We start from the raw sequence: 24,907 nt of genomic DNA on the forward strand, positions 1-24,907 counted from the left end.
GAAATCTTGTGGTCTATTAAAATGATGGAAATGATTATTTATGTTAAACTAATGAACTCACCAACCTTTTGGTTGACACTTTAAAGCATGTTTATTCTCATGTATGAAAGAAAAATCTTCCGCTGTGCATTTGCTCATCTTAGAGATATTACTTGGAGTCATTTACGACATATTTCAAAAGATGTTGCATTCGAGTCGTTGAATTCAACAAGATTATTATTAAGTCATTTATAGTTTAGATATATTATGAAATGGTATGCATGCCGTCAACTTTCGATGTAATGAAAGATTGTCTTTTCAAAAATGTTTGTAAAATGTATCATACAGAGGTCAAGTACCTCGCGATGTAATCAACTGTTGTGAATCGTTTATAATCGATATGGACTTCGTCCGGATGAATTAGGACGGTTTTCTATATCGGATGAATATCCATGGCCATTCACATCCCTAGCTGTCAGTGGTCTTTTGTATAGTTTCGAATCAAACCCTGAACCAAAAACCCCTCTAAAGACGGAAGCTAAAACCTTCACAGCAGCCTAAAGTACCCTAAACTCTAAAATACAAAACAACAAGATCTCAATTAATTAATGGGTGGCAAAGGAAAAATCAGAAGAGAAAAGAATTACAAAGAAGCCCACGGTGTTGGCAAAAACCGGTTACCTCCGCCGCCGGTTCGTTCATCACTCGATGTCATTCCCTCTAAGCTTCGAAAACTCATGGCATACACCTCAGGTTAGGTTTTATTATAATCTTCTTTTAATTCTTTAAAACAAGTAAAAATTTGTTTTTTTTTTTTCATGTTCAGTGCTTGTTTGGGTACTCAAAATTGGTATGTATGTGAAATGGTGATTATGAATTTGTAGGGTCTGGAAAGTTATCTGTTGATGGTGAAGGTAGTAGAAGTGGTCATGGTGGCACATGTGGTGGAAAGTCGATTCAAAATGTAAGTGATTTTGTCTTAATTATTATTCCAAGACTAAAATTTTATTGAAAAGTGAATGTTGTATGTTCAAAATTAGGGTTATTTGTTTGAATTTGGGGATATTGGTGTAAGATTTTTGATTGTAAACATTAGAGTATTAATTAGGTTAAGTTATGACCTTGATATTAAATGGCGAACCAAAGGCCGAGGTGCTAAGGGCCAGAAAGCCGACTAGGTGCTAACCTAACAGCCTACAAAAATAAACCTTTCTTAGTGCATAAAATACTGTTAAATTGTTTTTTCATAACATCTATGGATGTAACTAATAAATCTTTACACATCTCAAATTGTTGACTGGAAGTTCAATTGACAGATAATCTGGCTTAATTGTGGCTCCAATTTGTTGTTTATTGTTTCTATTATGTGTTTTGAACTTTGGAGATCGAAGCCGTCTATGGGTTTTTCTATTTTAGAGCTACTATTCAATAATTTAGTTGTGGTAGGAATTTGGGTTAGGGTTGGTACTTAACATAGATGGACTAATAATAAACAGTGGGTTAAAAGAATTAGCCTTACAAGTTTAGTAAAAACGGCCTGACCAATGCGAGTATTTTTAATTCCACTACAAACATAAGGCGCCCGAGGCGGGTCTGACCAGTACACTTGTAGTACTAAATCCAAACCAGTTCTTTCCTATTCAGTTCTGGATTATCATAATTTGAGTTTGTATAATTATCAAACTGTGTGTATTTGGATACTGAAGTTTGTTTTATGTTTAGAAGAAGCTACCTTCAAAGGAAAAATCTGATTCTGTAGCTGCTGAATCTAAGATTGAAGATACTCATGAACAAGATACCTTATTATCTACTGAAAAGAAAAAGAAGAAAAGGAAAAGGAAGCAAGTTGATGACCTTCGGTTTGCAGCTGAATTAGGCGTAACTGGTTCTAAAAGGAAGGAACGAAAGAAAAAGTACAGTGTTCATTTCTTTTAATTTTTTATGTCATTTACTTGATTATTCTTTAATAAGTGTGGCGCTCAACTACATTTTTGATAAGTTGCCTTTTTATTAATGTTTTTGATAATTTGTACAGACTTTTAGAAGAAAGGAAAAAGAAACACAAGAAGGTGAAAGAAGAAGATGAGTTGAACTTTCCTGGTCGTGAGGAGATCAAATTTGGAGACGTCGTTCAAGCTCCGCCAAAGTTGGTTAACGTTCCCAAGGTTTTTTTTATTTTTTTTATTTTTTTTATTTTTTTTTATCATTCAATTTAATTAATTTTCAGTGGACGCCTAACTATATGAAGGTGGGTCATAACGAGCTGTATTATAGTTGTAATATGTCAAATTAAAATTTCATTAATTAGTTTAGTTAAGGAAATTCGAATGGGTTTAGAGTCACTTAATAGTTTCCAACCTCATAAAGTAACTTCAAAAAATTGGATCAATAATGTATGTAACATTACTATTGAATGTAATATTTATAACAGTTAGTTGTAGCTTAAAGAAATGGATAGAAACGGTACGGCTTGGTTGACATAAAAGAACAAAAAGTGGGAAAGGAAATATTCCAAAATAATCGGGTTCTTGAATGGGGTTTTGGATAGTTGGATTTTGCGAGTGAACATATAACAGATTAGGTCAAACGTAATCTTATTTTGGAGGCAGACAAATAGTTGTAGGAGACCTCATCATATAAACAAATATGAAATTTCTTACCCGCTTTTAGCTGTAGGGCATGTTTGGCACAGAGCTTTTTGGAGCTTTTAGCTTCTAGGTTTTAAAAAAAAAAAAAACTCTTATTTGATAAAAAAAACTTCTTTTGGTTAAAAGAGCTTAAAGCTTTTTATACCCAGGGAATAAGCTAAAAACTAAAAGCTAAAAGAACTAGCTGTTTGAGAAAAAAACTCGTAGCTTTTTGTCGTTTTACTTTTTATTTTAACAGTTTCAGCTACTCCGTCAAACACCTAAATACATATAAAAAGCTAACATCTCGCAGCTACCAGCTGCTCGCAGCTTCTTGTGCCAAACATACCCCTAGTTGTCCACTTAATTGGTTAGTTATTTGAACGTAATTGTAATCTCCAAGTCATACTAACCACTTTAAAAAAAGGATGATCTCTTTAGCTTTCTCGAGTGATTTTTTGAGCTCATCATTCAATATGCCAATTGACATGGAGTTCATGTATGCTTTATAGCGATTTGGGTCATCAATGAACGCTTCTCAAGAGAGGATTCGGCTGAGAGCTATCGAAGCGTATAGGGATCAGAAGAAATGGGCTTCCAGGCCTGGAGTTCACCTTCCTACTACAGATTTACCACCACCACAATTGTAGTGTTTTTGTTAATCATAATTATTCAATGTTTATCTTGTTTGCACATTTTGTAGTTTTGATTCTTGATTCCTGACATTATTTACATTCACTAGGAAATATGTATTAAGAACAGTAACTTTATTATCTGTCATACAACAGTTATTAAAAAACTACGTCGATGATACTATACCGTCATTCATATGAGAAAAACAAGATAAAACTACTTTTGCTTGTAAATCCTCCTCGTTTTTTCTCTTCTTTCTTTTGTTTACAAGTCGTCACACTTGTTTTACTTCAAGGATGGTGTAAACCGGACCTTGTAGATACACAAATGTTCAATGGACCATCCACCTGAATATTGATTGTGGTTCTGTATCTTGGGACCTTGTTTTCATCACTCAATTTGAATGCGAAACAACCTAACAAGATAGAACAGAAGATCTTCATTTGCCTATACGAGAATTCTCGACCCAAACAAGTCCTTGGTCCAGCCTACAAGTAACATATTTATTTGAAGTTGACAAACAAAAGTAACAAGTTATACGGAGTAATTGGATGTGAATAGTTAATGATTTTAAACAAGTGAAATGATATTGAAGTAACCTGAAAAGCAGTAAACTTGAAGGGGCTCTCTGAATGGAAAAGGCCATCCTTATCGAGCCATCGTTCTGGTTTAAAGTCATGTGCATCATCACCCCATATGAACTTCATCCTCCCCATTGCATATGGCAGGTATGCAACCACATCCCCTTTCTCTACATTACATCCATCTGGTAAAACGTCGTCTGAAAAACATACCTTTGGATCCTACATAATTTGTAACTCATCTGTTAGTGAAATTGTGGATCTAAAACCAAACTAACATGTGGCTTTAATAGCAATTAGCAAGATCAACATGATATATGTTTTTAGCAAATGCATGTTGGGGCCCTGAGTTCCTAACAAGAGGTCTCGTATTTGAATCTTGCCTATGACGAATATTTTGTGATGGCCAGGGTAGGGTTGGAAATAGCCAAGGAGTAATCCTAATGGGCTGCGTACAGAAAAACCTTCTACATTCTACCCATGTTGCTTCAAGTGACGCTTTAACTCATAACATCTTGTTTGATTGGTTCATTTGATGGTCCTTTGGTAAAAATATGTACAAAATACAAATACACCTAAGAGACTAAGGCATTATAACTTAATATGAACAAGATTGAATACCAGTGGTAGTGCAGGGTAGAGTCTAATAGTTTCTGCCAAAACAGCATGAAGATATTGCATCTTCTCGAGTGCATCCTCGCTCACATGGGCCTCAAAATCAGCAACACTTGTGAACTCTTCTTTCATGTTAATCACTTCTTTAATCTCCTTTGCAACCTTATCTTGAACATAGGGATGTTTGCAAAGCATGTAAAGGAGCCAAGTCATAGTAGTCGCGATAGGATCTTTACCAGCAAGTACGAAGTTTAGTATTATATCTCGAAAATACTTTGGATCCCTATCATTGATTTGCATAAATCTTGATAGAATATCTTCTTTCTCTACCTGAAAATTTATATTTTAACTTTTCCAGTAAACTCAGTTCTTTCAAAACTAAGTAAAAAATGATACACAGAACTTAAATTTATTCATTTCTTACCAAAATGTCATCCTTTGACTTGTGCATTTGTTGTGTCTTGACCTTGATCACCTTATAAACAAAATCATTGATCACCTTAACATTTTTCCTTAACTTTGCTTCTGATCCAATATTAAGATACCTCTTGATCTTCCATGACATGTCTACTAATCGTAAATATGTCAACTCATTTGCATCATCAAATGCGCGACTGAAATTAACACCTTCTTCATTTAAACCACTCAAGTTGTCAAGTTCGTATCCAAAAGCAACTTTAAATATTGAATCTGCGGTTGCTTTCATGAACAAGTCCTGCATATATATACAAGATGCCAATTATCAAAGGGTTTCGCATGGAATTAATCAAATTTTCGTGATAAAGGGTGAGAAACTTTACGTTTATATCAACTGTTTGGTTGTTATTTGCTGCTTCTAAAAACATATTCCCAACTTTAATAGCGTTTTTTCGGAAAGTTACACCACTAAAGTCTCTCAAAATTTTTGTGGAGAACTCATGGCTCGATAACTTCCTCTGTTCTCGCCATTTGTCCCCGTCAACTGTGAATATACCATCGCCAAGAAAATCTTCTAGCCAAGTGTAGGCAAACGTTCCCTACAAACACGTGTAACATACAGAGTCAGTATTATAAGTACCACATATATGTAATGCTCGATAGCTAAAGAGCGGACTAACAGAATATATTCAGGTTAATTTCAATTTAAAACTATAGTGAAATATATTAATTAGCCACTAGTTTAAGCTTACAAGAGATTCACATTTTTTCCACAATTTGATATGGAAGGCGGAGGCAAACCCAGGAGTTACGAATAAGGGAGTCAATCCATGAAAATTAAATATGAATATAAAATATTCATACATACGTCGTAATCGTAACTATTTTAAATAAAAAGTCGTATGGAGGGAGGCTAGGATTAATTCATATTTAGGGATGTTGGTAGTTAAGTAACAATTTTTAATACACTATAATTGGCCTTTTGAGGAGTTTTGTGTGGTAAAACATCCATATGCATTATTTGTCTCCACCTATGAAAGGAGTTGTTATAATATATAGCTAGGGGCGGAAACAAAAGGGGGCCGGCCACGGGCGCCCCCAGTGGATTTGAAATTTTTAGCCCAAAAAATTTTGATTTTTCTATTTTGCCCCCAAAGCCTTCATGTTTTGTCCCCAAAGTATCCATATTTTGCCCAAAAACCTCCGTATTTTGTCTAAAAAAATTGCTACGCTTTTAAAAAAAAAAAAAAATTCACCCCCGGTGAAAAATATTTCTGGTTCCGCCACTGTATATAACTATAAGCTAGCTATCTTTCAAAACATGAAGCAACTTCAATTCGATATGGGCCGGGTTGTAAAAGTTATTTTCTCTAGTAGTGAGTGAAGTTTGTGCATGAAAATTACAAATAATTCACAAATCAATCATACGCATGTGATCAACTCGAGCATCAATAATCAGCACCAAGAAAATTACTATAAAATAAACCAAATTCGACGATAAATACCTTGCCATAGTTTTCGAAATTAGTCTTGAGGATATACTCGACAATAACCGGATCAGTTGTATAAATTTCACGTTGAACAGGACTAATCATTCTGAATGTTTTGTGTTTCGCTGCGAGACCAGCCATGTAGTGATGCAACTTTTTGAAATTGTAAAACATATGAAACACCGTACCGCCAATCGGATGATACTTCTTTGTTTGTGGTCTATTGTAGACATAGTAGATGAAAGTTATAAGTGTGATTATTGTTATGAAGATTGAAGTTGAGAGTAAATCTATGGAAGGTGCCATTATTATCTTAATGGATACAATGAGATGGATGAAATGTGCTGTTTTTGAAGTTATTTAGAACGATTATATATAGTTGAATTCGGTTACAATTTATAAATATGTAGTACAATAGCAGTCTGAAATTGAACCAGAGCTTTTGCCACTTGTGTGTGTCTATTAAATATGCAGGGAATAATTATTTGTTTATATTAACTTATCTATTCAATTATTCATGATCATAAAGTCGTAGCTTACTCTAATAATAATAATAATACATGCTTGATCATAAACCAGAGCCTTTCCGTTTGTTGATCACGTTGTTCTTTGTTAGTTCGTGTGCTTGGTGTTGTCCTAGTTTTTTGTTTTTTTTGTTTTTTCTTCTTCTTCTTCTTCTTCTTCTTCTTCTTCTTCTTCTTCTTCTTCTTCCTGAATGGCAATTTTTTAGCGTAAGTAGATCATTTATTTCAACGACCTCATCATTTGCACGGAACACACACGTTCGGGCAGAAACCCGAACCCGATCGACGGTACCCGGGAACACATCCATTCGGGCAGTGGCGAAGCTTGAACAATGGTTTTGAAGGGGCCGAACATGACATATTATATCGAGATACCAAATGATTTTAGTGAAAGATATTACTTTAGAGTATGTTGGTGATATCTCCGATAGGAAATGGCCTCTACGGGACCCCTGACTTTTAATTTCAGGTACCAATCAAAATGAAATTTGTAGTCTTTTGAGTTACGAGCGTTTGAGCCTTTAAATCAACTAAATCTGAGTATATTTGAAGGAGATATAACTAAAAAGGTGGCAACTCGCAAATTTTGCGAGCCTTCACTATTTTGGTCATATATCTTTCATACGGACTCCGTTTTAGCTGATTCAAAAGCCCAAACGTCCGTAACTCAGGGGGCTACAAATCCCCACTAGCTACTCAAACTTTTGGAGGGGTGAGGGCCCCCTCCTTCCCTAAGAAAGCTCTGCCCTTGCATTTGGGCAGTGTTCCGGGTAGAGGTCCGTGAATGAATCTGGTAAAACCTCCCTATTGGGTCAATATATCCACCATTATTGGTGTTAAATTGGTTTAAAGAAAATCATGTCATCCCTAAGAATCGAACTCATGACATCTCCTTATCTCATGACTCAAAGGACATGGGAGAACCGTTGGGCCATGCCCGCAAATTTTTCCTAGTTGTTTGTTGTGTTGTTTTGGTCGGCTTGCTCGGTCCTTAGTTCAGTTGTTTGGTTAAGTTAAGCCCTAGTAGCCTGCAGTTTTGTTTGTTTAGCCAGATCTTTGAAGTTTACATCAAAAACCACTCGTCTTTTTTTCAATTTTTCTACATTTCTTGTCCCTAATTAGTTAGGGACGAGTAATGTAGAAAAATTAAAAAACAAAGGAAGAGTGATTTTGATGCAAACATCAGGAGAGTGAAATTTTGTCTTTGTTTAATGAAGTTTTCAGTTTTTCCTTCCTTTTATATATTAGAAATTCTACTTTTCATAGAAAATAAAATAAAATAAAATAAAAGTACATTCATGCAACTTGCAATGGACTTTTTTTTTTTAGCGAAAAAAGGAACATATTATTAGAAAGATCACGTCATCAAACTGATGATGGATCTGATGAAAACGAACAGAACATACACTTGAAAAATAACAATTACATGTACAAAACGTTGAAATCATAAATAAAACAACTAATTAAGCATTATATTCCGGATCAAAATCCTCCGGCTGACGTCCCACACCAACGCTTGAACCCGAAACACTTTGTCATCGCTTGAAAAACAAATAGAAACCGACCTCAGGATAACGAATAGATGTGCAGCCTCACTAATGCCAAATTGAGGTTAAGGGAAGGAAACATGAAAATCCCATGTAACTGAGATACGGAAACATAAGGCAGAAAGAACAAACCTAAAACTTGGCATCTTTGAAATGACATAAACGGTACAATGCATGAAGCGTCCGTCGCACCCCAACCAAATGTCATTTGAAAACGAAATACGAACTCCATTTCCTAGACTTCATAATCAACATTGAGGGCCTAAAACCACTCCCATATAATCGACATAATGAAGGCTGACAACGTCCCTCCAAATGGAAGAAAGCCTAGAAGTCATTAGAGTAAATGAAATACAAGAGATTACGATGAAAGGAATTACCATAGAACCAACTTTAATGCCTCGTGATTTATTACCGGCCCCGGGTGTTCCAAGATGCCACCCTCATTCTTTCTTCTTGTAAGCGGCTAACCCATTGCTTTGATATCCTTCATGAGTTCACCAAATTTTTTATAATCTTCGATACCCATAATCAACTTGCAATGGACTTCTCGTCCCCGATTAAAAGATTAAATGAATCGGTTGAGCTAATGTGTGTGCATTTAATGAGGTCGAAATTTCTTAAAATGAGTAACATTTTTATTTAATATTAATTAATTCAAACTAATGTTCACCGAATTACTAAATACTGTATTAATAACGTATTCTGTTATATAAAAAAAATTAGGTTTGTTAGATGTAAAGGGAATTGCTGTGTATGCCATGCTGACATAGGATAACTAGCATTTAATAATCTAAGCTTTCCGTTTAATTACATCTTGTCCATATTAACTACCATTTAATTTAATTTTATCCCCATATTACCCTTTCTTATATTACTTGCTCCAAATTTTGCATCTAATTATTATTATTATAGCATATTATGTCACTGATTTCTAACTTTTATTGATCTCTCTTTAACAATTTGTATATTTTGCGTCGAAATATTTTACCCCGTAACATATTATGTCAATGATCATGTCGTATGTGTTTTTTTTACCCATATCACCCTTTCTTTTATTAGCATATGTTACATGCTATATTGTTTTCTTACCACAAAATTTCAAAATAAGAAGTTCATTCCAAGTTTCAAGTGTAACGGACGATGCATCATTTTGTTTATACATATACATTACTCTACTAATAAAATGTATATTTTTGAAACTGCTTATTGAATATTCTACCTTGTGTGTTCTTGAAATTGTTTCTTAAAAGATTATATTGAATATTCAACCTTTATATGTGTATGTCAGTTACGATTGAAACTTTGGAATTAATAGTTTATACTGTGATTTTCCGTTTTTTTTTATTAAGAAACTAGCTTAAGACCCGCAAATTCGCGGGATTTTTTTAAGGATCGGATCAAAAGTTGAATTATCAAATAATTATATTTTTATAACAATAGATGCACTGTTGATATCCTTATCTTGTATTCGCCAATAGTATCAACAAACTCATATACACCCAAAAAATTAGGAACTATGCTAAAAATAGTTGGGTCATCTCAAAATTGCTCAAATGAATAGAAATTGATAGTAGATTGATCGAGTTCTCTGTAAGATCAAATGGCATGTTCTAGATAAGTACTATGTAAAGGTGCCAATTCCGACCCATAAGATATGTAGCAGAATTGATTTGGCTCTTGTTTTATCTCAAACGGGTTAAGCATTTAGAACTGAACAAAGAAGTGAATCAAATCTGGCCCATCTAACCCATTTTACCACATCACTAAGGGGATATTTACTTTTTTCTGTATTGGCCTCTGATTCCATTTGCCTCTTATTCTGGAGATGTGTCTGATTCTATGTCTCATAGAAACAAACCAACTTTCAGATTAAGTGGCATATTAAGCGACAAAAAATAGCAATTTTACTTGATTAAGAATCAATTAAGTGGAAAGTAAACATGCCCTAAGTTGTCCTAATATCTTGCCACATGGCCCATATCTAACAATATGTATGAAACTAACTCAAATTTTCCTTGACACTAAACAAATACTTCAGAAACAGCCTGCCGATAACTCTTTGGTAAGACTTTGTATCAACTTAGCAAAGAAATTAGAAACCTCCTGAAACAATAACAAATAATCATGAATAAAAACTTGTACCACATGGATTACCACTTTTGTCATCCATTAAAATGATTTAATAGCTAAAACAAACCCTGACGGTTTGACTTATAAATACACAAAACTATATTGCATTCAACTACTTCATATTTATATTATATGCTAACTACTCAATTTATGAATCAATTTATGCAAAGAGTTGAGGTCATTCATTTTTTAAAAATGAAGGACAAAAATTAATCCTTGCTTTATTTTGTTTGTTGTAGCACTATGTGCAGTTCTTTCAAACAGCATGTCACAAATCCATTTACAACTCTCATAACTCAAACTACATTATTATTAACTTAATATTTGAATTAAAATTATAAGCCATATCGATAATAATTTTTCTTTCCAAATAAATCATATGATACCTGCATCTTGCCATTTTTCGAGATTTGCACATGCGAATATGTATATATTTCATCATGATATTCAACATCATTTGGAAAGGTAAAAGGTAAATATCATTTGTAGGAAATTGACAGGGGAGTTGATGAATGATGAGGTATATAATAAGTAAATAAGTCACTGTTTAGACTATTCAAGCAATACACAAATCTGTAACATTTATGCAATTTAATCAATACAACAGTGATAAATTTGATTTCCAAACAAATGATCAGAATATCATTGTAGTAACATTATAATTGGTGGCCTATAATTATGTCACTCATGGAGTGATTGCTTGGAGGATATCTGGATGCCTTTTTGTATTTGTTAGTTACAAAAAACATTATAATTATTAAATATAATTTAATTACCTTGTAGAGGCTTAAAACATTCATTGTTAGCTTGGTAACATCATACCATGCCCATCGGTTAACAACTTCAGAAATTTCTGCGTGAAGTAAAGAACGAACCAAATGCTTCTTCCCTCAAGAAGTACGCATGAGTATTCTAGCAAATCCAGGAACTTCTCTTGAAAAATTTGTTGTCAGCAATAGCATTCCTTTAAATTCCACCTGAAAATGTTTCTTCTTTGAGAAATTTAGAATGTATGAAATAATTCGCAGCAAATACGTGCTTTGTAAAGATTTTTTCTGTTATGGTAAATGTAATTCGCGGGACTATGTAAAAAAAATTATTTTAATGGACCTATAAGTTTATAGTTTTATATATACTTACATGTATGCAATAAATTCTAGATAGATGGAAAAACACAATTACAATCTTCTTATTACATGTGTTTATTACATGTATGCAATGAACTTTAGATAGATGAAAAACACAATTGCAATCTTCAGACATAGTTATTATAGATTTTCAATTTATCTTTGTGATTTTTCACGTTTACGGCTTTATCTATCCGCTTGCGAGAAGTTGCACGATATCAATTTGAATCTATTACTCACGTTTTAACCATGATGGATAATGTCTATTTTAGAAAATCACTAAGAAACTAATAAATAAAGTAAAAATACGCTACATGCCTAAAACCTTTACTAACTCAGCTTAGTAGCAAGTTTTGAGTTACATTTTAAAATCTTTTCCAACTCGGAGATATACACGTAAATAGGTTAAACATGGAACAAAGCCATTAAGTACAAAAAAATATTGAATAGAATACTTTTTAATCGATACGATAAGCCACATGTAAAAATTAAATCACTAATGAATCATAATCAATACGTAACCCACGTATAAAACTCAAATCACTAATGAATCATATAGGACCATATGGGCCTTAATAATTAGTTATATAAATCGCAAATGTCTCGATTACAATGTGAAACACCTACATACAATGAATTAGAAATATTTAAACACAAATGAACATAAACAGATGGGAGGCTCTATCAGATAACAATTAGCCAATCTAGATTTAAGAATTATTATTGATTCTTCATTGGCAGAATGGAAAGAATTGAAGGAAGAGGAACCCACAGGGAATGAATGGGAAGATTGAAAAGTTGGAAGAAGAAAATATTTTTTTTGCTTCAGAAAGACTAAAGACCTAAATAAGCACAAAAACAACAATCATTTGCATGAGAATGACTATAAAATTCAAAGCATATAGCAACTACAATGTAACGAATAAGTAGAAGCATCACATAATCAAATAATGATTCAACAATAGTAACTATACAAATTCATCCAATATCGACGTATCATTAGCAGCTTACATAAAACCTATTAAATTTAACTACACATTTGATTGATTACATGAAGGTGGGTAGATAATGAACGTTATAGATCATTGAGACGGACATGAAGCGTTATAGATCAGCTCAACCTGACCAGGCCAGTTTCTCCATGAACTAAAATTGCCACATGACCCATTACCAAACCCAACCATTGCCACCTCAATTCGAAAAATATAAACATGAAAAAAAATTACCTGAGTTTTATTGGACATGATGCAATTAGCAGGATCCTCATTAAGTGACACATGTAGTGGCGGACCAGACACACGTACCTCATGCTATGAGAGATAAAACAAAGGTCACATCGGTAAGTAGAAATAACATCAATGCATACAGAAGCAAAAAGAAGTTATAAATATCTCACCTACTCATTTAAGGTACAATATATGGGAATTGAACTTGAGTCTCCATTAGAAATTCCCAAGCCTATCCCTTTCAGGTTGGCAATACGATAAGCCTAATAAGAATTAAATAGGGATTATTTTGACTCCACACTCAAAATTACCCATTTTGACTCCCCGCTATCCAACCCGACTAAGAATTTAATAGGGACTATAATTTGAGAAATCTTTGTCCTACTCTCACGTACCACGAACGTGGATAGTTGACCTAAAGTAACGCAACTGTAACACTTCTCAAACCTTTAACCATGATTTCATACTAATTTTTGTCATCATAAGGCGATGCTGTTGTGTCTGTTGTTTCGCTGCCCTTTTGGTGCACCCCATAGTGACGTGTTCTAGTCCTCTTAAACAACTTCAATTAAAATGGTCTTCCCATCATGACACACCTAAATGGCTAAATCATATCTGGTACATAAGAATCCATTCAATACATACACGTTGTGAATAAAAGACAATTGATCTCAAGGTTCATTTGAAGAAAATGGTGCAGGAATTAGTAGTTGGTCATCAAGAGAAGGGCAAAGATGAATCGAAATAACGATATAAAAGGCTAAAAAAGATAAGTACCGTGCAATAATGTACCTTGCTGATAAGCTTTATGACTTTGAGATTCTCAACATTTCCTAGGTCTTATTATGATTGAGAAAGTATAAAATCACTGGCTAGAACTGGTACCCAAGAACTGTATACCTAATGTACTGTTTTTTGCACTGGTTAGAAGGAAAAAAATTGGGTGCCTTTAATTGCATTTTTATCATAATGCTTTAGTTCAATTTTTCTAAAAATTAGATGTGTCCTCTAATTCTATACAGTCAAATAACAGAAAACATGCTCAAATATTTTATTGTTAAGTTTAGAAACATGAGTCCTATTTTAGCTATAAATTGAAAAACAACTTAAAACTACAAAATCGATTTTTGAGAAGTACAATTTGTTGATTAACTAAAACAAATTTCCTATCTTTTTCCTTCACACAACAAAAAATGAGCAACGTATGAAGTACGTTGGTGTGGTTAAAATTTTCACTGAATATAGATGTTCATTTTTTTAATATGAAAGAGATACATTAAAATATATTTTTTTAATAGCTTACCTCTGAGTAAAGTTCCTGTGATGTTAGGCTGTTGTGATCTTCTCGATAAATCACATAATATTGTAGATCGTCACTTGTGGTGTGGTTGGTGATGATCCATTGTTATCTGAATTTATAACAAACAGTTAGTAAAATCACCAAAATCACCTCTGGTAATAGCTAAAACAGTTCTATCCCACCTCAAAATAAGCTTATTGTAAATTGCACAACACAAGAATTATATATATACAGTTAGCATAGTTATACTTACTGTTTGTAATAACAGTAAAATCTGAAAGCTTTAACACAGAAACACCTAAATTCATTAAACGCTGGAACTGTGGCGAAGATTTACTCATTAGTAACCTGATAAGAATCACAATACTTTGAAACATTAAAAACATGCTTACAACGTATGGAGATGATAACGGGTTTTAACAAATTTGTTGTGATTCCGGTCAAATTTCATCATATGATTGACAACAGAACATTATAAACATGCTCACAATATAAATACATATCAAATCCATATTCACACATAATAACAACAATTTTTATCAATTACAACAAACCTTATCTCATAATGATGTAGTACTGCTTGCTTTGAAGGCTGCATAATGAGTCAAATTCTATGTTGAAGGCACTACTTGAAGCATCATTGTCAAATCAAAAACAGAACAAAAATAACAATCGATTAAAACCACCCGTAAACAATATATACGGAGTATATAAAGATTAATTCATAGTGATGATAAACAATTTAATCTGGTATGCCTAATGCAATCCGTTTCGATTTTGCCAAAAAAACAAAACTACGAATTATATAATCTCAAATAACACAGATCTCAAATATTATACTACAAATTATACGACTAATATAAAAAAAAGTAGGTCTGAATGTTTCAATCGTTTAAAACAAAAATTTTACATTTTATTCGCAGATGTTGCCCACGCCAACAATTGGGATGTAATCAAAACATGACTTCATTAGGTTTTGTTTATGCAAAATTGGTTTGGGTATAATCAAAAACCGATTTCAATAGGTTTTTCCGTGACAAATTCGAATTGCTTGTAAGAAATAATAACAACAGGGATGTAACGATGATCTGTAGATGAACATTAAACACAGAGAGTGATTGACGACTATTTAATTTGAATATCATATCCAAGACATGGATTCAAAGAGTGATTGAAGTTTTTTTTTTTTTTTTTAAGGCAGAGAATTTGGGGAAATTTTTTATGGAGGGTTTGAGAGAATTGTATGAATTATGAAGGACCCATATTTTTTGAAATGATGCCCGACCTTTTTCTTAATTTACGGTATTAGAAGGGTAATAAAGTAATTAAACAATTAAGCTAGGTGATTATGAGGTTATAATTTTGATTAGGAAAATTGGATGGTTAAGATTAAAGTTGTTAATGATAATGAAAGGCTAGGATTAGTGGCTTGATTTTTAGATGATCTATTTTTACTTTTGTTATTATAATATAAAGAGATGTAGCAAACTAATATAGGAAAGGGTAATATGGGTATAGAATAAAACTTAAATGGTAGTTAATATGGATTAGGATGTAAGATGAAAATCTTAGATTATTAAATGCTAGTTATTCTATACTATCATGGCATACACTAGGAATTCCCAAATGTAAATTAACATCACGTGGTAAAACTCTTATCAAATTCAATGATTAAAAGTTAATTATTCAAATATATTGATGAGCGTTAGTTACTACAGTACAAAATTTTGATGATAAGGGATTATCACTTTTTTGCGCTTTTGTTCACCATTTATTTGCTTCGGAGCCCATAAAAAAAATAATTTTCCAGAATACCCGCGCAAGTCGCAAGAAACCTAGCGACCACACCCGCGCAAGGCGCAAGTTTGCGACCTTGCGCCTTGCGTCCTTGCGACCTTATCTGATCAGATTCAGGATTTTTTGGATATGATTTTATCAGATTTCCTAGATTTTTTTGGATAAGATTATATCAGCTAATACAGAATGCCCCTGGAAGAGTTCATACACACTCTCATATTCCATTATTTCAAATTCATTTAAGAGATTATTGGCACGTAAAGGTACACATTTAAGCATTTTTGCAATTATATTAATGTTAATGAATTGTCGTAATGATGATAAATTTGTTGTTCATCTATGTTGTGGGGGTTCTTTCCAGTTTATTAACAACATTCGCATATATTTACCCCTAAATTGTTTTAGAATACGGTTAAAACTCCCAATTGCACCCGAAAAACCCATGAATCGAAGAATATTGTTGAAAAATATTCTTAATAAGCTTAATATGGCACTCAATGCACCTGTTTCAATTAGATATTTGGTAGATAATCATGTTTTTGATATTACGGATGATTATGAAGACTTTCATGAGTTTTTTACAATACGCAATCGCAAACGCCCCTATTGATATTTATATTGTCGAGAGAGTACGAACGCACCATCTTCAACGACACCCAGAAACACACGAGCTACAACTAAACCCAGAAACACACCACCCACAACCAAACCCAAAAATACACCGCTCACAACCAAACCAAGATATACACCATCACCAACAAAACCCAGAAACACACCTTCCAGAACCACCTCCAAATGTTTATAATAACAATTTAGAAGAGGACGATCAGCCTGAAATACCACAACCAAACACAGAAGATTTTGATTTTTTTAACCATGGTGTTGAGAACATATGTAAAATTAAAAAAAACAGACCACCCGTTCGAATCTGTTGTCGCATCTAGTGATTCTGATGACGCAAAAGACAGAGAAGATGAAAATGAAGATGAAGAAGAAAAGCAAGATTTATTCTGGAATATGCCACATCTTTTGAGTCAGCAAGAGGAAGAGCCTGAATTTACCACTCAAATACCAACCACGTATCAGGTATCTGATTTAATTAGTGTTCGTCAGACGTTTTCGAATAAGGATGACTTTTTAAACAATCTGTTTAGAAAATGCCTTGAAGAAAACTTTCAAATCAAGCCGGTAAAGTCAGACAAATATCGATACACAGCTAAATGTGTGTTGCCAAACTGCGATTGGAGATGTAGTGCTTACAAAATAAGACACACTGAGAACTTTATGGTTAAAATATTGCATGACGTACACACTTGTTCACGCATACAAATTATGGGAAACAATAAACATGCAAGCAAAAAAGTGTTGGGTAGTATTTGTAGTGACCCGAACTTTTCCATGTTTATATATATTAAATGAAATTATTATTTACATGATTAAGTGTTTCCAACAAGTTAAGCAATCAAACTTGTTAAGACTTGATTAATTGAAATAGGTTTCGTATAGACAATTGACCACCCAAGTTGACCGGCGATTCATGAACGTTAAAACTTGTAAAAACTATATGATGACATATATGTGTGTGTGTATATATATATATATATATATATATATATATATATATATATATATATATATATATATATATATATATATATATATATATATAGTTAACATGATATTATGATAAGTATGTATCTCACTAAGTATATTAACAATGAACTACATATGTAAAAACAAGACTACTAACTTAAGGATTTCAAAACGAGACATACATGTAACGATTATCGTTGTAACAACATTTAAATGTATATATATCATATTAAGATATATTAATACATCATAATATCATGATAATGTAATAATTTAATATCTCATTAGATATAATAAACAATGGATTAACAACATTTAACAAGATCGTTAATTTAAAGGTTTCAAACCAACATTTACATATAACGACTAACGATGACTTAACGACTCAGTTAAAATGTATATACATGTAGTGTTTCAATATGTATTCATACACTTTTGAAAGACTTCAAGACACTTATCAAAGTACTTCTACTTAACAAAAATTCTTACGATTACATCCTCATTCATTTTCATCAACAATTCTACTCGTATGCACTCGTATTTGTACTTGTACAATACACAGCTTCTAAATGTATTTACTATTGGTATATACACTCCAATGATCAGCTCTTAACAGCCCATGTGAGTCCCTAACCTCGTGGGAACCATCATTTAACATCTAGCATGACTTATGAGCAAGGAAACAAAAACAAGAACTCCTTTTAACCCCATTCACCTTCACCACTCACCACCTACTCCATTTCACTTCCAATTTTCTTCCCAATTCTCTCTCAAAACACACACACTCTTCCATGAACGTCTAAGTTACTATTTTTCCAGCAAAAATCATCAAATACAAGCTTTGGTTATTACCTATAATCATCATAAAAACAATTACTCAAGAACACATCAAGAACACTTCCAAGTTTACAAGTTTACTTCCAAGTTTCCTAATCCATTCCAAGCAATCATCTAAGATCAAGAAACCTTTGTTATTTACAGTAGGTTATCTTTTTAAATCAAGATAATATTTATATTCAAGCTTTGATTCAATTTTTATAACTATAACTATCTTAATTCGAGTAATAATCTTACTTGAACTTGTTTTTGTGTCATGATTCTATTTCAAGAACTTCCAAGCCATCAAAGATCCTTTGAAGCTCAAGTTATTTTTTCATCATTTCCAGTAGGTTTACCTACTAAACTTGAGGTAGTAATAATATTCATAACATCATTCGATTCATATATGTATAACTATCTTATTCGAAGATTTGAACATGTAATCACTAGTACATAGTTTAGTTAATTCTAAACTTGTTCGCAAACAAAAGTTAATCCTTGTAACTTGACTTTTAAAATCAACTAAACACATGTTCTATATCTATATGATATGCTAACTTAATGATTTAAAACCTGAAAACACGAAAAACACCGTAAAACTGGATATACGCCGTCGTAGTAACACCGCGGGCTGTTTTGGGTTAGTTAATTAAAAACTATGATAAACTTTGATTTAAAATTTGTTCTTATGGGAAAATGATTTTTCTTATGAACATGAAACTATATCCAAAAATCATGGTTAAACTCAAAGTTGAAGTATGTTTTCCATAATGGTCATCTAGACGTCGTTCTTTCGACTGAAATGACTACCTTTATAAAAATGACTTATAACCTGTATTTCTGACCATAAACTTATAATTTTTATGTTTAGATTCATAAACTTAAGTTTAATATGAAACCATAGCAACTTGAATCACTTAAAACGGATTTAAAACGAAGAAGTTATGGGTAAAACAAGATTGGATATTTTTGCTTGTTGTAGCTACGTGAAAATTGGTAACAAATCTATATTAATCATATCCTAGCTAACTCATATTGTATTATACATGTATTCTAATATATTATGTAATCTTAGGATACCATAGACACAAATACAATGTTTTGACATATCATATCGACCCATCTATATATATATATATATATATTTCGGAACAACCATAGACACTCTATATGCAGTAATGTTGGAGTTAGCTATACAGGGTTGAGGTTGATTCCAAAATATTATATATACTTTGAGTTGTGATCTAGCTTGAGGCTTGTATACACGAGATCGTGGGTTGATCCGAGATAATATATATTGCTTTATTTTCTGTACATCTAACTGTGGAGAACTAGTTGCAGGTTACTAACGATGACAGCTGACTTAGTAAACTTAAAACAGCAAAACGTATTAAAAATGTTGTAAATATATTTTGAACATACTTTGATATATATGTACATATTTGTTATAGGTTTGTGAATCAACCAGTGGCCAAGTCTTACTTTCCGATGAAGTAAAAATCTGTGAAAGTGAGTTATAGTCCCACTTTTAAAATCTAATATTTTGGGATGAGAATACATGCAGTTTTATAAATGTTTTACAAAATAGACACAAGTAAATGAAACTACATTCTATGGCTGGATTATTAAACCGAATATACCCCTTTTTAGTCTGGTAATCTAAGAATTAGGGAACAGACACTCTAATTGACGCGAATCCTAAAGATAGATCTATTGAGCCCAACGAGCCCCATCCAAAGTACCGGATGCTTTAGTACTTCGAATTCATCATGTCCGAAGGGAGTCCCGGAATGATAGGGGATATTCTATATGCATCTTGTTAAGGTCGGTTACCAGGTGTTCACCATATGAATGATTTTTATCTCTATGTATGGGATGTATATTGAAATATGAAATCTTGTGGTCTATTATTACGATTTGATAAATATATAGGTTAAACCTATAACTCACCAACATTTTTGTTGACGTTTAAAGCATGTTTATTCTCAGGTGATTATTAAGAGCTTCCGTTGTTGCATGCTAATAATTGGACAAGATGTGGTGTCAGCATGCTTGTATAATATTGTTTAAAACTGCATTCGAGATTTACTTTGTTGTAACATACTAAAATTGTAAACCAATATATATTGGTAGTGTGTAAGTGTGATATTTTAGATTATCATTTCTGGATAATCTAGGTGGTGATTTTTTAACCTTGTCGATAAAATAAAGGTTATGGTTTGTTTTAAAAACGAATGCAGTCTTTGAAAAACGTCTCATATAGAGGTCAAAACCTCGCAACGAAATCAATTAATATGGAACGTTTATAATCAATATGAACGGGACATTTCAGTTGGTATCCGAGCGTTGGTCTTAGAGAACCAGAAATTTGCATTAGTGTGTCTTATCGAGTTTGTTAGGATACATTAGTGAGTCTGGACTTCAACCGTGTTTTCTTTAAAAATGATTGCTTAAGATTTTTGTTGGAAACTACAAATTGTAACATGTAAATATTATGTGATATATTAATCTCTTAACATGTTTGATATTGTGTGATAGATGTCTACCACTAGTACAAATCCCAACGATTTACCTAATAATAATGAAGAGTCGAATATATTTTGGGAAGATTCACAAATTCCCGAAGAGGAATCAGAAGAGGAGGAACCGGAAGAGGAGAAACCGGAAGAAGAAGAGGTTCCGGAGGAAGAAATATTGATACCTATAGTAAATCGATTAAATAAAAGAAAATCCTCAACCAACGGACCAAAGTTAATAATGTTCAATGGTGTTTCCGCCGAGGAAGCAAAATATTGGAAAGATTACCAATTTTCCGATGAATCGGATCCCGATGAGGATTCCGATGATGTTATAGAAATTACCTCGACCCAATTTAATAAAGCAAAAGAAAATAATAAGGGAAAATGTATAAAAATAGAGAAACCCGATTCCAACCCCGATGAACTTTATATGTATCGGCAACATCTGTATTTTCTAAAATGTAACAATGACCCGGGAACCTCTAAACCACCAGGTTTTTCTAAACCATTGTGGAAAATGACTGCTCGTATTAGAGGAACACCATATATCCCTAGAAAATTAGGAAAATGAACCAAGTCTGAAGAAGAAGAAACCAGTGATTCAGATTAGAGGGTTGTAATCATGTTATGTATTATATGTATTGTAGTGTCCTTGTACTTTTATGTTCTATGTAAAAATTGCTTGTATTGTTTGTTAATTATCTTTTACGAATCTAATCCTTGTCTATTTTACAGTATAAAAACACAAAATGGACGTTAAGGGTAGACAACCGAATATTTTAGAAGACCTACCAGAGGATATGATTGAGGAAATCTTGTCTAGAATCGGTCAGAATTCATCAGGACATTTAGTTATGGCGAAATTAACTTGTCAAACATTTGAAAGACTTTCCAAAAATGCCTTAGTTTATAAAAGGCTTTCCTTTGATAGGTGGGGTATATCACATTGGGGAGACCGTAAGTTACGCCGTGTTTTCTTTAAAGCGTTAAATGCGGGGAACCCAAATGCAATTTTACGCTATGGGTTAAGAACCTATTTTGACTCAACATATCCCAACATAGGACTCCGTTCTTTAGAAAGAGCATCTAACATGCAACATAAAGAAGCATGTTATGCTTACGGGTTAATAATGTTCGCTTCTCATCAAATTGAGAAAAAGAACATTGGGTTGCAACTTTTAAATAAAACATTCCCACAAGTGACGGACTCGGTAGTTGAGGTGAGAAATAAGGTTTTTAGATTATTACGGGGCTGTTGGGCATTACGGAACCCTCGTCCTTTTGACGACGTTACAACATGATGCCTAGCTAATGGTCATAATGGTTATCTGCTACATAACCAAGGATGGGAAATAATATTAGTACAACCAGAATGCATGACTTGTTTCTAGACTTATGAATTACGTGTCTTTATTTCTTTTGCTAAACGGCTTACGTATTAACTAGAATTGCCTTTATAGCTGCCGGGTAACAAGTTATTATGTGCTATATTTCATCCTATATGTATAATAGTGGTATTGTATGTTTGTAAAATATTGTATAAAAGTTTGAACGCTAAATATTATTGTAATAAGTTTTTCATATAGAATCGTAGTAGTTGAATTGTATAATAGCTACTAAGTATGAACTTAATGGGTAGGTACTACCCGAATTAAAACTATAAAATGCTAATATGAAGAAAAAGCTTTTATAAATAAATTCATATTATGCTACGAAATACTATTGACTACTCTTAAATTCTATATGATTAACTCAATTCTTTTGGCTATTTTTGAAGGAAATGGCACCGACAACTCGTCAGAACTTGAACACGAGTGAGGAAGACTTCCGTGTTTTTCTTACTGCGAACATAGCCGCAGTGCAGGCCGCAATGCAAAATAACAACAATAACTCTGGTTCTAGCAGTGGAACAAATTCCACAAGAAATCGTGTAGGATGTTCCTACAAAGAATTTACTGCCTGCAAACCTTTGGAATTTGATGGAACTGAGGGTCCAATTGGATTGAAACGATGGACCGAGAAGGTCGAATCGGTGTTTGCCATTAGTAAGTGTACTGAAGAGGACAAAGTTAAGTACGCTACGCATACCTTCACAGGTACTGCGTTAACTTGGTGGAACACCTATCTTGAACAGGTAGGACAAAATGCTGCTTACGCACTACCGTGGTCGGCATTCAAGCAATTGATGAACCAGTAGTACCGTCCTAGAAACGAAGTCAATAAGCTCAAGGTAGAACTTAGAGAGTTACGAACACAAGGATTCGACATTACCACATATGAACGACGATTCATAGAGTTATGCCTATTGTGTCCGGGAGCGTTCGAAGATGAAGAAGAGAAGATCGACGCGTTTGTAAAAGGGTTACCAGTAAGGATTCAAGAAGATGTGAGTTCACACGAGCCCGCTTCCATACAGAAGGCAAGTCGAATGGCTCATAAACTCATAAATCAGATTGAGGGAAGAATTAAAGAACAGGCGGCCGAAGAAGCCAACACGAAATAACTCAAGAGGAAGTGGGAGGAAAACGGTGACAAGAGTCACCAGTACAACAACAATAACGATTACAACCACAACTGCAACAACAATCGCAACAATAACCGTAATCCTAACAATAACTACAACAAACGTCCCAACAACAACTACAACAACCGTTTCAACAACAATAACAATCCCAACAACAACCTTAATAACAACAAACAATAGAAACAACCATGCTTCAGGTGTGCAGAGTACCATCCGAATGTGTTTTGCACAACAGTTTGCACCAAGTGTAAGAGAAGTGGTCATGGTGCGGGAAAATGTAAGATTTACGGACCAAAGTGAAATGTCCCGTTCTTATTGATTAAAAACGTTCCATATTAGTTGATTTCGTTGCGAGGTTTTGACCTCTATATGAGACGTTTTTCAAAGACTGCATTCATTTTAAAACAAACCATAACCTTTATTTCATAAATAAAGGTTTAAAAAGCTTTACGTAGATTATCAAATAATGATAATCTAAAATATCCTGTTTACACACGACCATTACATAATGGTTTACAATACAAATATGTTACATCGAAATCAGTTTCTTGAATGCAGTTTTTACACAATATCATTCAAACATGGACTCCAAATCTTGTCCTTATTTTAGTATGCAACAGCGGAAGCTCTTAGTATTCACCTAAGAATAAACATGCTTTAAACGTCAACAAAAATGTTGGTGAGTTATAGGTTTAACCTATATATATCAAATCGTAACAATAGACCACAAGATTTCATATTTCAATACACATCCCATACATAGAGATAAAAATCATTCATATGGTGAACACCTGGTAACCGACATTAACAAGATGCATATATAAGAATATCCCCATCATTCCGGGACACCCTTCGGATATGATATAAATTTCGAAGTACTAAAGCATCCGGTACTTTGGATGGGGCTTGTTGGGCCCGATAGATCTATCTTTAGGATTCGCGTCAATTAGGGTGTCTGTTCCCTAATTCTTAGATTACCAGACTTAATAAAAAGGGGCATATTCGATTTCGATAATTCAACCATAGAATGTAGTTTCACATACTTGTGTCTATTTTGTAAATCATTTATAAAACCTGCATGTATTCTCATCCCAAAAATATTTGATTTTAAAAGTGGGACTATAACTCACTTTCACAGATTTTTACTTCGTCGGGAAGTAAGACTTGGCCACTGGTTGATTCACGAACCTATAACAATATATACATATATATCAAAGTATGTTCAAAATATATTTACAACACTTTTAATATATTTTGATGTTTTAAGTTTATTAAGTCAGCTGTCCTCGTTAGTAACCTACAACTAGTTGTCCACAGTTAGATGTACAGAAATAAATCGATAAATATTATCTTGAATCAATCCACGACCCAGTGTATACGTATCTCAGTATTGATCACAACTCAAACTATATATATTTTGGAATCAACCTCAACCCTGTATAGCTAACTCCAACAT

The 24,907-nt window shown here is 33.3% G+C and overlaps 2 protein-coding genes across 2 annotated transcripts; one reads left to right on the forward strand and one right to left on the reverse strand.

Annotated features, from left to right (window-relative positions):
* The first annotated feature begins 421 nt into the window (after positions 1–421).
* Positions 422–3,472, forward strand: LOC139842474 (uncharacterized). Its single transcript, XM_071832611.1, has 5 exons — positions 422–732; positions 864–943; positions 1,702–1,892; positions 2,015–2,144; positions 3,119–3,472. Exons 1-5 carry the CDS (start codon positions 588–590, stop codon positions 3,254–3,256), a joined length of 684 nt encoding a protein of 227 aa, XP_071688712.1. The 5' UTR covers positions 422–587; the 3' UTR covers positions 3,257–3,472.
* LOC139844812 (cytochrome P450 704C1) lies at positions 3,340–6,648 on the reverse strand. The gene is made up of 6 exons (XM_071835039.1): positions 6,358–6,648; positions 5,236–5,451; positions 4,860–5,150; positions 4,442–4,759; positions 3,839–4,042; positions 3,340–3,727 (listed from the first exon to the last, which is right to left on the reverse strand). The coding sequence occupies exons 1-6, from the start codon at positions 6,646–6,648 to the stop codon at positions 3,530–3,532; spliced, it is 1,518 nt and encodes a 505-aa protein (XP_071691140.1). The 3' UTR covers positions 3,340–3,529.
* Between the last annotated feature and the right edge of the window lie 18,259 nt (positions 6,649–24,907).

The sequence above is a fragment of the Rutidosis leptorrhynchoides genome, chromosome 4 (assembly GCF_046630445.1).
Source record: "Rutidosis leptorrhynchoides isolate AG116_Rl617_1_P2 chromosome 4, CSIRO_AGI_Rlap_v1, whole genome shotgun sequence".
Taxonomy (NCBI): Eukaryota; Viridiplantae; Streptophyta; class Magnoliopsida; order Asterales; family Asteraceae; genus Rutidosis; species Rutidosis leptorrhynchoides.

Bases quoted from the DNA above. Each gene is read 5' to 3' on its own strand.
- LOC139842474 (XM_071832611.1), top strand. From the start codon at position 588: ATGGGTGGCAAAGGAAAAATCAGAAGAGAAAAGAATTACAAAGAAGCC. The intron at 944-1,701 runs GTAAGTGATTTT...TTTTATGTTTAG, and splicing joins GTGGAAAGTCGATTCAAAAT to AAGAAGCTACCTTCAAAGGA. The intron at 2,145-3,118 runs GTTTTTTTTATT...TATGCTTTATAG, and splicing joins AGTTGGTTAACGTTCCCAAG to CGATTTGGGTCATCAATGAA.
- LOC139844812 (XM_071835039.1), bottom strand. From the start codon at position 6,648: ATGGCACCTTCCATAGATTTACTCTCAACTTCAATCTTCATAACAATA. The intron at 4,043-4,441 runs GTATTCAATCTT...CAAATTATGTAG, and splicing joins TCTACCCTGCACTACCACTG to GATCCAAAGGTATGTTTTTC. The intron at 3,728-3,838 runs GTTACTTCAATA...TGTTACTTGTAG, and splicing joins TCAAGTTTACTGCTTTTCAG to GCTGGACCAAGGACTTGTTT.